General features: G+C 36.2%; 1 protein-coding gene across 2 annotated transcripts in view; it reads right to left on the bottom strand.

Annotated features, from left to right (window-relative positions):
- LOC111144428 (carboxypeptidase O) overlaps positions 1-13,701 on the bottom strand; it is a 49,570-nt gene that overhangs the window by 22,729 nt on the left and 13,140 nt on the right. The window contains exon 2 of one of the 2 annotated variants that reach the window (XM_022498738.1): positions 5,223-5,350. In XM_022498738.1, the coding sequence (XP_022354446.1) occupies positions 5,223-5,290 (68 nt within the window). In that variant the 5' untranslated portion in view covers positions 5,291-5,350. The remainder of the gene's footprint in view (positions 1-5,222; positions 5,351-13,701) is intronic. The other variant, XM_022498729.1, reaches the window with a different exon arrangement.

The raw sequence follows: 13,701 nt of genomic DNA, 5'->3' as shown, positions 1-13,701 counted from the left end.
TTAATAAAAATTCAATCTACACATAAATTTTCAAAAGCACAGTTAATGTCTTTATCAAATAATCAGAAAATATATGTATTTTATGATACCAGTTAACCTTTATTGAGCACTATATACTAGGCATTGATAAAAACATTTATATTATCATCTTATTTAACCCATTCATCAACCCAAGAGGTTGGTATTCTTGGTACTGTATAAGAAATCAGGAATAGATAATAGCAGTAGAAAAGTAGATTTCTTTCTTACAGACCTTAATATCCACTTAATGGACTAGAAACAAATACATGAAAAGCAAAATAATTCAGCCATTAAATAATAAAGCATGAAATCTGATAAGAAAATTGCCTGACTGCCTACTAATTAAATGGTACACTAAGTATATTGACGACAAGGGATGGAGAATTCCTAACTCAAGCATAGTCAGTGATAACAACCAGTGTTGTCCTGGTAATTATGCATGCCAGCACTGTTCAAAGAACTTGATATATATACACTTACTTAACCCTCACAAAAAACCTTATGGTAAATTATCCCAGGTTGTTGATTTGTTCTGAAGATTTTGTTACATAGGCTAAATTATGCTTTATTATACCCTAGAGAATCAGCATAAAATATTTATTAGCTCATTTAAAAAACTGTCTGGTTTTGATTCAGACTATGAAGAAAGCAAAATAAGTATCAGCATTATAAAGAAACTAGAAAACAATTTCAGTACTTTTTCAGAAAGGAGAGAGGACAGGGTGCCTGGGTGGCTCAGTGGGTTAAGCCTCTGCCTTCAGCTCAGGTCATGATCCCAGTGACCTGCTCAGCAGGGAGCCCACTTCCCCCCCCTTCTCTCTGCCTGCCTCTCTGCCTACTTGTGATCTCTCTCTCTCTCTCTCTCTCTGTCAAATAATAAATAAAATCTTAAAAAGAAAGAAAGAAAGAAAGAAAAAAGGAGAGAGGAGAAGAAATGAAATAACTGAGAAGGATATCTTTTCAGCCCTCACTTCATCCGTCCTCGCCCTGGCTATCCTGCCCGTCCAGTCCGGTCCAGAAATGAGATTATCAGAGAGGTTTTCACAACACTTTTAGGACAGAGATGGTGACTTTCAGAGTGACCCTGTTCCATCCTTCATACGGTTCAGCAAATGTTTGGGTCTTTATTTATCATAGTTATCATAGTTTTCTACTCAATGGAGAAAGCGAGTACACACAAAGCCGGGCTGGTCCCAGTGAATTCCTGTTTCAGTAGGGTTGGTATTCCCTGGCAATTCCATAATATAGATTGGAAGAAATTAAAGGTAACTGGATACCATCAAGAACCAACATTTGGTTTCCCCCCAGCTAATGTCTGCCAAATGTGTGAGTACCTTGTTGCCTAGGCCCAGTTAGCACTGAAAGACTAGGACAATGTAATATGCCAAAAAAAGGAAAAAGAACAAGAAGAAGGGGGGCGGGGCAAGGAAGAGGAGGAGAGGGAGAAGAGGTAGAAGAGGGAGAAGAACTGTATGGTATCTGAGTGAAAACTTCTGTTCTTAAGAAAGTTTATCATTTTTACATGAGATTAAACACAATACTTAAACCTCAGAAACCCAAATACTTAGTTCAAGCAATGTTGAAACCATATACTTAGAAAAGGCAATTCCTTGTTTCTAGGCAATTTCTTGGGTAATGCATAATGCATGTAGAGAGGGAGGAAAAGCTGGCTAATCCCCCAAATTATCACCAGGCCCATCTCACCAAACGAAAAGATTATTGTACTTTGTGTATTCTTTTTGAATAAGAATTCATAAAATGTTTAACAAAGAAAGTGATCCTTTGGGGTACATTATTAATAAATATTGTAGATCTAAGATTGTCTAGTGGAATTTTGATTGGAATGTATAAAAAGGCAAGAATCTAATGAATACTGAGGCAAATTTTATATTTTCAATACTTCGTAAGGATACAGTTATATGAATATTTCATGACAGTAATGTATTTTCAAACTTTTTTTTTCCTTCTTACAAAATTAGCATACACTTATTGTGGAAAATTTAGAAAGTACGGAGAGGAGAAAAACAGAAAAGAGAAGAAGGAAAAATCTTCAATAATCCCACTTCCCTGAGTCCCCTGTTGATATTCTGGCATATTTCTCATCAATCTTTTATCTGTGCGTATTTTTTTCTTGAACACGGTGCAGATTATATCTATATATAGTTTTGTATTCTACTCCTTTGTTTTGCATGATATCCTACCAGAAGCATTTCCTCTAACCAATGAAAACTTTTTATGAACATTATTTTCAATGACTGCATAATATTTGACAGTAGGTATATATTACATAACATCATTTATTTAAATATTGTCATATATACTGGCTCTTAAATCTATTTTCCCTTCTGGATTTTTGCTCTTGTAAATAATTCTAGAGTTAACGACTTTTTGCATAAATCTTTGTGCTCATTTCTGGTTATTTCCTTGAGCTACATTCCAGGAAGAAGAAATAGTAGGTCAAAGATACGAGTATTTTCAAGGCATTTGGTTCATATTGCTAAATCCCAAATGATTCTGAAGATTTACACTTTTATTGGGAGTGTGCAGTATATAGAAGAGTCCACCTCTCTAAATGCTCAAAATAAAGATTACAAAGCTTGCAATCTTTGTTAATCATAGATTTTCTAGACTATTATTACACCATAGGTAATGAATAGAGTATCAAAAATGGCAGGTAAACTATGTTTTGCATTGGTAAGAGCCATACAAGAGTGGACATTTTTTTCTATTAGTAAATAATAATGGTGATACAAACAGCCACTAAGGACCAGGACTAGAAGATTTAAGATGTTGTCCTCAAGTACAGTCAGAAGCTGCACTTGAGTTATCCAATGGAAGTCCTCTTAAGTCCCCCTGCCTATGCCACATCACTTCCATAATTTAACCTGGGTTTGAAAAACATTTATTCAAATCTTCGTTAAAGAATATTCACAAAATGAAGAATGAAGGGTGCTTCAGTGGCTCAGTCATTAAGTGTCTGCCTTTGGCTCAGATGGTGATCCCAGAGTTCAGGGATGGAGCCCCGCATCAGGCTCCCTGCACTTGCTTCTCCCTCTGCCTGCACCACCTTGCTTGTGCTCGCTAGCTCTCTGACAAATAAATTTTTTAAAAATCCTTAAGAAAAAGGGAAAAATCACCCAACCAAAGATAACAATGACCACTTTGGTACATATTTTTTCTTTTATTATTTTAAGTATTTTATTACATTTTCTACTCTGTGTCTTGCTTTTAGCATAAAACATGTCTTTTCTCATGCTATTAATTTTTTTGTAATCCTTATTCTAATAGATAAATAACATTCCATTGTCATATATCACATATCAACATTTACATAACCTAATGTGGGACATTTAAGTTATTTCCAAGTATTATAATATTTATGTTACAAATAAAGCTACATCTCAGTGTATAAAACTCTTCCCATACTTTATTTTCTCAAAACAAGTTTCCAGAGGCAGGGATCAATATGTAAGTTTCATTTAAACAATGTGTAAGTTTTAAGACTTTTGATATTTCTAAGCAAGGTGATTCTTTTTCCCAAGCAAAGCTCTGTAATATATGTAAGTATATTATCTCTAATTTATGAATGAAGAATCTCAGAAAAATAAATTCAGTATCTATAAGAAACTAAGTAAACTGATGGAAAACATGAGATGGCAATGTCCAAACAGGATTTTATGCCACGGAGATTGTGGGATCTCTCTATATATCTGAAATCACACTGACTATCAAATTAAAAGACAAGCTGAGATTGCAACTTTCATCCAGGTCAAAAATCAGAGTGAATTTCCCTGTTGTGGGAAAGTGAGTTAGTTGCAAGTTCTTTTAATAATGAAGCAAAAGAAAAAAATACTATCTGTAACTATGCACACTTGATGAGATACACCAAATGAGCAGGATGGACCATGTGTAAACAAAGGAAAAACATACACTTTATATGAAAATTATGCCATACACACACATACACACACACACACACACACACACACACACAGAACTTAATGTATATTAAATATTTAGAGAAGTAATAATTCATTATGAATAGGAAACAACACAAACATAAGCAAATAATAAGAATGGACAATTTATAAACTGATAAAATGAGTAATGATCAAGACAAACACTTAAACTTTTTAGAAATCAACAAAATGCAAAGTAAACCAACTGGGTATTTTCACATGTAAACATACAATTTTTCTAGAGGGCAATTTGGCAATGCATAGCAAGATTCTCACATTTTTCTCAGCTTCTGACCCAGGAATTCTACTTCCTGTAACTTATATTAAGAAAAAAAATCAAAGATTTGCAAAAAATTTCATGTGGTTGTATGCTCACCATGGCATTTTTGTAAAAAAAATATGGAGGACATTGGGAGTTGGAGGGAGAAGTGAGATGGGGGAAATCAGAAGGGGAGACAACCATGAGAGACTGTGGCTCTGAGAAACAAACTGAGGGCTTCAGAGGGGAGGGGCATGGAAGGATGGGTGAGCCTGATGGTGGGAATTATGGAGGGTACGTACTGCATGGAGCACTGGGTGTGGTGCATAAACAATGAATTTTGGAAAACTAAAAATAAAATAAAATGGAAAAAAAATGACAAAGTAGAATCAACTGTAGGGTAGCAATGATGGAATATTATTTGTGGTTGCAGTATGTATTATTAATGTCATAGGAAAATTTCTATAACACAATTTAACTGAAAATTTCTGGCACTAGTTCTGAATACATAATTATCTATCTATCCAAAAATATTAAGAGTAACTATATCTTGGTGAAATTTTAAACACTCTAAACATTTTTTAAAAAAATTAGAATAATATGATTTATCAGTTGTGAAACTATAAATGAAGAATTTTCATTATTTTTCATTAATTATAATAATGAATATAATAATGAAAATATAATGAATATAATAAATAATTATATTTCATTAATTTTCATTATAATTTCCTTTTTTCAATCATAAAACATGACATATCTATTGGTATTTATCATATTTTGTGCTGGAAAATATTAGATATTTATTCATTTATTCAAAGACTTAAAGTAATGCTGAATGATAAAATTTTATTATTCTCTTCTCATGGTGGTGTGTATGGGTAGGAAGAGGGGAGAATCCAGCTACATTGATCTTGAAAAAAGCTTTCCATTTAGACAATCTAAGTCAAGATAATCAGCCCCTCTTCCCACTTCACACTCACCCATCATATCCCAGCCCCTCAGGAGCCAGGATCCCCAAGAGGTAAAGGGTCCCAAGCAGAGGCTTCATTCTTCTGCAGAGAACTAGAAAATCCTGGACTTCTCCTGTAGGTCAATGGATCAAACATCTCTGAGAATGCATAAAGACAGAGGCTCTTAACAACCAAGATAAGGTAAGACAGTTAATGAATGTCTCAGCAGAATTCTAAGTGAGCAGTTGTTTTATTAAATCTATCATGTCATCAAATAGCTTTTTTCTTACATAGTGGAAAATACTACCATTCGATTTTTCATTTCTCCTTGAAAACCAAATTTATACAAGCTCTGGACTCTAGATCCAGATACAAGCTCCAGATCCAGAAAGAAGTTTCTTCCTTTCTTCCTTCCTTCCACAGGCTTCTGGGCCTAATGGGTTGTATGTTTTCCACCCTGGGTTTGGTAGGTGTGGTTGTTATTTGGATTTCCACTTCTCTCTTAAAGCTGTATTTTGGATCATATACCTTCTCCTGTTCTGAGAGATCACAGCTCCAGCTTCTTAAACAAATCTAGGTCTCTCCAAATCTGAACAGTGAAAACATTTTAAATCCTTTCTCAAGTGGATTTTCTTACACAGCCCTCTCACAAAAAGGTCTATGTCAGATGCCCCACCGTGTTTTCAGACAAACCAGTTATGCCTGAATCTCAAACATGACCACTAAAAAGTAAAAGCTCAAGTTAAGATCATTGCTAAAAGTCTAACTGAACAAGGCAAGATTTAGTGCAGAGAAGTAGAGGATTTAAATGGAGTCCTTGGCATTTGGGGGCCCAGTCTGAATCCTTTGATCTATATTCATTCATTCTTTCATTTATTCATTCACTCATTCATTCTACAAAATGTACAATGTTACAAAAATGTAACGAGTACCCACTTTATGCCAGGTATTAGTACTAAGATGAAAACAGACAAAGATGAAAGAGACAAACCATCTCTCTGCTTTATGGAACTCAGAATTGAGAATAATTAACAAGTGTACAAACAAATAATACAATTTCAAGTAAAGGAAATCAAATTAAGGAGATAGGGGGTGATCATAGGCCAAGACTATACTGAGATGGAGAAGACTGTCCTGATTTATATAAGATGATTTTTGAGGTAAGTTCTAAATGATGTGGTTCATGAAAAAGCTTGTAGGAAAAGTGTGCTAGGTAAAGGGAGCAGCATGTGTAGGGGTCCCAGAGAAGACATGAACTTGGTCCCAATAAGGTCCAATAAGAAATTGGAAGAAAGCCAAGGTTTGAGTAAAGTAGTGTTGAGAGAGTGATGGAAGTTGAAGTAAAGGAGATAGGTAAGAGGGCAGATCCTATGGAGACCATAGGCCATAGTAAGGACTTAGAATATTATTCTAAGAAATCACTGAAAAGGTTTTGGTTTTGTATTTTAAATAATTTGTCTGGCTGCTGCATAGAGTGTAGGCAAGAGACAGACAGCATAGAAACAGAAAAGCCAGCTGGAAGGATACCATATCATTCCAAGGGAGAGATGATGGGGCCTCAGGTCAGTCAGTCATAGTGATACGGTACAATATGGTCACACTGGGAGTTTACTTTAGAAGCAAATTTGCTTATGGAATAATTGTGAAGTGTGAAGGAATTAGAAAACTCAAGAATAATTCCTAGACTTCAAGGCCACAAAATGGAGTGAATAGTGGTTAGTTTTTATGAGATGAGGAAAACTGAGAGAGGACAAGATTTGAAGAGAAAAAAACTTAAGAATTGTATTTGCCTTTGATAAATTTGACATTCTTATCAGATATCCAGGGGATTTTCAAGTGGGTAATAACTATGGCAGGCTGGAGCTGAGGGAAGCTGGAGTGAGGTGCACAAATTTGTGATTCCAGCTTGTAAAAGATGGTGTTTGAAGCAGCATGAGGAGTTCATGTAGGGTGTGAACACAGAGTGAGAAGGCAAAAACAAAGACTGAGCCTTGGGCTGGTCTAACATTTAGAGGTCTTGGTAGAAGAGAGGAATCCAGCAACGGAAATTGAGAAAGAACAGCCAGCGAAGTAGGTGGAAAACTGCGAGACTGTTGTGTCCTAGAAGCCAAGTGAGAAAAGCATTTTAAGAAAGTGGGAGTTACCAGCTGGGCCAAATGTTGCTCAGAAGTGGAGTCAGATGAGGACTGAGAAGTAGCAATCTTATACAGCAGAATAGAGGTTCCCAGAGACCTTGAAAAGAGCAATTTCAGTCAACATGTGGTAGAAACAAAAGCCTGACTGGAGTTGGTTAAAGAAGGAAAGCCAAGTGAGAAAGTGGAGGCAGTGAGTATAGAAAACTCCGTTAGCATAGAACATGGCTCTCACCATAACAGCAACTTCATCATTATGATCTTCTGTCATCCCTTTAGGATATTGTTGATTCAGAAATCTTGAATTTGAGTTTTGTTGATGTTCAGAATAAGAGGTAAAATGCAACCTCATGACATTCTTTCCCTCACCCATGTGCGGGTCAAAGCAGTCACCTCATCCTAACTCTGAAGCAAAGGTTTTAATGGGGCTGTGAGTTCCACAGAGGGAGAATGGAACGAAGGAGCTGACAGTGGGTGTTTGTTTGTTTGTTTGTTTGTTTCCATTCTCCTACTCTTTGAAATTGGACCAAGATGGACTCAGGGCAGAAAGATGCATGGTAATCCAAATAAAAGGCAAGATTAGAATAGTCTTCCCTCTCTGACAAATATATAATTCCATGCTGTTATTCTGAAGCAAAAGAACATAAATAAGAATAAGAAATGCACCAAAATGCACAAACAATGCAAACAAATTGTTAGTAGAAACCTGCAAAAAATTTCTTAATGTTGTGAGAACATTTGGCATTGCTACACAGGGTTTTCCTAAAGTCACTGATAATTAGATTTTTCTCAATCCCCATGTCCAATTGCACTGCAATATATGTTTTCCTACCAACTCACTGGCCAAAGATCATCTTTCTGCAACCTTATGGAAGGAAAGCTGTAAGCTAGAGCACCAAAGGCCGATGAGCTGGAACCACGGACTCCTCACTAACAAGGATGAATTATTAACACATCTTTCCTTATTGTTGTGTTTTATAGCTTTCTAGTTAGTCATCTCAAACAATTTATTCACAATAATAATGTTTTTTATTATTGCTGTTTTATAGTTCCTATAACAGTAAAATTTATCCTCAACACTATTATTATAATATTCAACTACTAATGGAATTCTTGTTTTTATTTGATTTTGTTTTAAAGCCATAGCAATAAAATTTCCCAAATTTTATTCCCAAAATAAAAACTCCCAAAAATATTACTGCAAGTTTCATGTCCTTTAAAGTATTTGATAGCATGCCTACAAACACATGTAGTTCTTTAAGTCCACAGGAGAGAAGACCTGGCAAAACATAGACATTTTTCTAAGAAAGATGTAGGAATTAGTTGCTATTCTATCTTTGATAGAATGAGTAATAAAATAGAAGAAATGGAAGAACCTTTGAGACTACTGATTTAGAGGAAGGTTACATTCTAATTGGCAGTAATGTTTGTTTAAAAAATCAACTTCATATTTCTTCCATGCCAAACCCTGGACATTTCCACCATCTTCATCCTCCAAAATAAATGTGCTCTCAAAATGAAACCCCTGATTTCTCATGGCTGGTTGCCATTTGAGTTGGAAAGAAGCTCTACAAAATATTACTAACAAAGGCCAGGGTCATTTTGAAAGTAAACAACTTCAGGGACCTAAAAATTGAAATGTACACAGCCAAGCCAGCTCACCATTTCTACTGTTCCTAATTTTTTCTCACTTACCCTGAACCCATGGTCACTACAGTGAAACTCCTCACTTGCCATGTACCTTTTATGCCTGGCGATATGACTTTTATGACTGAGTCAAAGGGCTAGAACATAAATTATAGGCCACCCAGTGGAACAAAATATCAGTCGGACTCAAGAAAGAGGTGTGTCTGTTGGGCAAACATCCGTGTGTGTTTAAGGGATTGGTCTCAGAAGGATAATAGTTTGATTTATGGTCACAAGCAGATGCAGGCAGATTAGGTGGAGACACAAGCCAATTGTCACTCAGAGATTATGGCCTTAGTATCAGAAAAGGCAAAATCTAGATTTGGTTTCTATGGCAGCACCAAGAATACATTCTTGTTCTGACAGAAGCTTGAGAGATTGCTGCTATCTTCTAAGACAACAAAGGAGTGGATGAGTGGATGGGTGAATGGGTGAATATATGGATGCGTGCACACATGAGTGGATGGATGGAAAAATGAATTTAAATGCATATTATTGACAGATGGCATAAGTCCATTGGCTAGACCTAGTCTCTCACCTATGCAACAAGGCTCTGAGTTTTCTGTGACCATCTGCTTCCCTTCACCTAGCTGAGGTAGCTATGGTTGCACCTTGTTGAAATCTACTTTCAAGAGAAAAACTGCTGCCAGTCTCTGGCTGTGAGTACTTTTAGAATCTGACTCAGCATTCAAGCTGAGACTAAATGCTATTTAAGAGACATCCCCTAGCCAATGACTGAGCACAGAAGTGGTGAAAAGGCTCACCACGGTACCCGTGCAACACTCCTCTAGAAGCAATCTTCTTGGAGTGGCGCTACACTCAAAGGCTCTCCGTACCCAATCCTCCTTTCTTCCCTTTCACTTTTTACAGGTGTCAAATCTGCATCATTCTCTGAAGGCTCTCCTTGCCTTCTCTTTTGTCCTCTTCCTTTTATTTTTCAAGGATTACTCCCTGTAAATCTCTTCCACTTCGAAGTTCATCTTGGCACCTGCTTCTCAGATGATCCAGCCAACACATCAATCAGACTCCAGGACAAATGAAAATAAATGAATATGATAGTCCTTGAGTCATAGGGATCTTTCTGGATTGGGTGGATAATTAGATACAGAAACCAAACTGCTGTTCAGAAGAATAGGGGCAATCCTACACAACCAGTCCTTAGCAGGCTCCCAAAAGAAAGCCAGGAAACTACAGAAAATCACATGCTAGCTATTTATCATACCATACTATTAGCACATACTATTTAGCACACCACACTAGTTGGCCTGAAAAAAAAAAAAAAAGTATTTTCTATCTCATTGCTTGCTTGCTCTGTCTAATGTGTTTGCAGTACTCTATGGCAGGGTCCTCAACCTTTTTGTGGAGATGATAAACTTTGCTCTTTCCCTAATGCTGAAGTATCTTCTATTTAGATCATTATGGGATGGAAGAGGAAAACGGAAGAAATATATGCTCTCAAATGCCAACAGTGGAGATGGTAGAGCAAGGAGACAGAAGATATCCCAGAGAAGAGCCTGGATTTTGTCCAGAAACCCCAGATACCTGCCTGGGTAAGGGATGGACATAGAACCAAGGTATGGTAAGGACAATTATCTTGGGAATTAGATCTTTGGATACTTCTCCATCTCTTTCCCAATTGGATAGTATCGCATTCAGCATTAACTATCAACTAATTTAAAAAACAAAGACAAAAACACTTTTGATTCATCACCCTGGATCATCATTCTGGAAATCTTGGTAAGGAGGATTATCATTTTGTAATCTGCTTCCACTGATTTCTCAGGTATAAAGAAAAGGCAAAAGATATGGAAACAACATGAGTACCCATCAACAGATGAATGGATAAAGAAGATGTGGTGTGTGTGTGTGTGTGTGTGTATACCACATATATAAATATACATATATGTAGGTATAAAAGATATATATATATATATATATATATATATATATATATATATATATCCCATAGTATTATTCAGCTATGAGAAAGAAGGAAGTTCTGTCACTTATGGCAACATGGATGGACCATGAGACAACATGGACCATGTGGCAACATGGATGGACCATTCATTTCATAAGTGAAATAAGTAAAAAAAAAATAAATACTATAAGATATCACTTATATATGAAATATAAACAAAAGCCAAACTCATAGAAACAGAGAGAAGGATGGTTACCAGAGGAAGGGAGGTGGGAGAAATGGGGAGATGTTGGTCAAAAGGTACAAATTTTCAGTCAGAAGATGAATAAATTTTGGGGTTCTCACATACAGCATGGTCATTACAGTTAATAATACTGTATTATATACTTGAAAGTTGCTAAGAGAGTAGACTTACATGCTCTCATCACCAAAAAAAAGGTAATTATGTGACATAATGAAAATGTTAGCTAATGTCATGGTGATCATCAGTTTGCAATATGGAAGTATATCAGGTCAACATGTTGTACATCTTAAACTTAAATAATGTTATATGTCCATCTTATCTCAATAAAACTATAAATATAAGTGCATATATATTGAAATATACCTATATAGGTATATATAAAAGAAAGGCAACACAATTAGAACAGACTTTCTTCTCTTCTCTGGTTTTTCCCAAGGTTCATTGTCTTACACCTTTTCGTTTCTATTGACTGTATTTAGCAAAATCATTATTAAAGATTATTACATTCATTGTCCGAATCTCAGTGCAATACTTACTGGGCCATGTACAGAACACTGGGTTAAAAATCAGAAGGCTTGGGTTCTAATTTTTGTTCCCTCATTTGTCAACCATGTGACTGGGGGCAAATCTCACCTATCTTCCTTCACAAGCAGTTATAACCATCTGCCCTCCTACTCAGAGCTGTGGAACATATTAAATGAAATAATGTATGTGAAAACTCTGTGCAGATTGTAGAAACTATCAAAAATATATTGTGTAATTATCACTGACACTAATAACAAGGATCTATAACCAGATTACAGTTCTGCACAAGAGTCTTCCAGTACTAGAACCATACTATATAGAAGAGAAAAACCAAACTGCCAAACAGTAAAATGTAGAATGTTTTCTCCTTTATCATGAAATTTCTTGACACAAAGTTCTCTAGAGAATTTTTCTAAAGGTGGAGCAAAGCATGGAGGGGCGTCTCTGCTTTACGTACTTCAGAAAAACAGATTTTTGAAAATGAGCATCTGTTGAAAATGAGCTGTATCTTAGCTACCAAAATCAATTTACACAATCTATATAATCCTAGCTTGCTGTTTATGACCTAAGAACATATCCCAGCATAGTTGACTTCCAATATAAAATATCCCTAATTCAATATAATTCCTATATTCATATTCCCATAAATTTCACTATAGGTCTAAAATAAAAAGATAGAAGTGAGACTCCTACTGGATTTCATATGAGATTCAGTTTATACAGAAAAGTAGTTACTAAAATTACAATGGGGTTTAATCAACCCAAATACATTAAAAAAGTTCAGCTCCCCACTTGTATACCAGGAGCACCAAATTTCACAAGACTTGTACTTGTTATTTCCAGCAAAGGGGGGTTGCATATCCCTTACCCTAACTTTCCCATGTCCTGTTTGTTTCTATTAGCATTTCCTTAACCCCCAGAAAGATACCATGTTGTTCTGATGGGAAGTCTTTTAAAAGTTAAAGCAAATTACAGTTATCACTAAAGTTTATAGAGTGATTACCACATCCCAGATACTGTGCTTTAATGCATGAACAACCTTCATGTAGTAGTGATGTAGGAAACAGAGGCAAAAGGAAAAATTGCATTTCCTTACTGCTTAAGCCCATCCACAAGTCCTTGAAACAGTTAGAGTGACCTTCCTCTAGGAACTCAGTTGCCTCAGTGTTGACACTGCTACAGGCAAAAGGCAATCTTAGCATAACATTATCCTATTCCCTAGGATCCTGTGAGTCTACTTTATACATATAAAAATTCCTTTGGAAAATTCTTTATCTCTATCTCTCCTACCAAGATATATGGCCCACTGATAAACATTTAGAGTCTCATGACTGAGTTTTTACTAAACAGTAATAAATGACCTTTTCCTAACAATAGCTAGCCCCTTCAGCGACCTGGAAATCTTCTTTCTAGATTCCCTGTAGGCTTGTGCTGTCCCTAACCCCTCCCAACTTGAAAGTATATAATCAAACACTTATCACAACCCCAGTGCAGCTTTTTTCTGCTCGTGGGTCCTGTTCCTATGCTTTAATAAAACCACTTTTTGGACCGGAGATATCTTTCTTGATCATTTGACCTGAACCCCAAAATCTACATCAGTAGGATAAACCATTGACCCCAATTACAGAAAAGGAAACTGAGTCAATCTGCATTGACCATGTTATCTAAAACCTACAATTAAAAAGCAGAATGTGGGGGCACTTGGGTGGCTTAGTCGGTTGAGCGTCAGACTCTTGGTTTCAGCTCAAGTCATGATCTCAGAGTCATGAGATTGAGCCCTGCGTGCAGTACCAAGCTCAGTGGGTAGTCTGCTTGAAGACTATCTATCTCTGCCCCTTCCCCCACTTGTACACTTGTGCACTCTCTCTCTAAAATAAATATATATATCTTTAAAAAAAGAATCAGAATGCACACTGGGGACCAGCATCACCAGCATCATCAGAAAGGCAGAATCTCCATCCCAGACTCTCCATTTTAGTAAGACTTCCCAAATGAGTCACA

The sequence above is a fragment of the Enhydra lutris genome, unplaced genomic scaffold (assembly GCF_002288905.1).
Source record: "Enhydra lutris kenyoni isolate GAN:26980312 unplaced genomic scaffold, ASM228890v2 scaffoldscaffold1, whole genome shotgun sequence".
Lineage (NCBI taxonomy): Eukaryota > Metazoa > Chordata > Mammalia > Carnivora > Mustelidae > Enhydra > Enhydra lutris.
The sequence above is the reverse complement of the archived record's forward strand: the minus strand, read 5'-3'. Positions and strand labels throughout refer to the sequence as shown.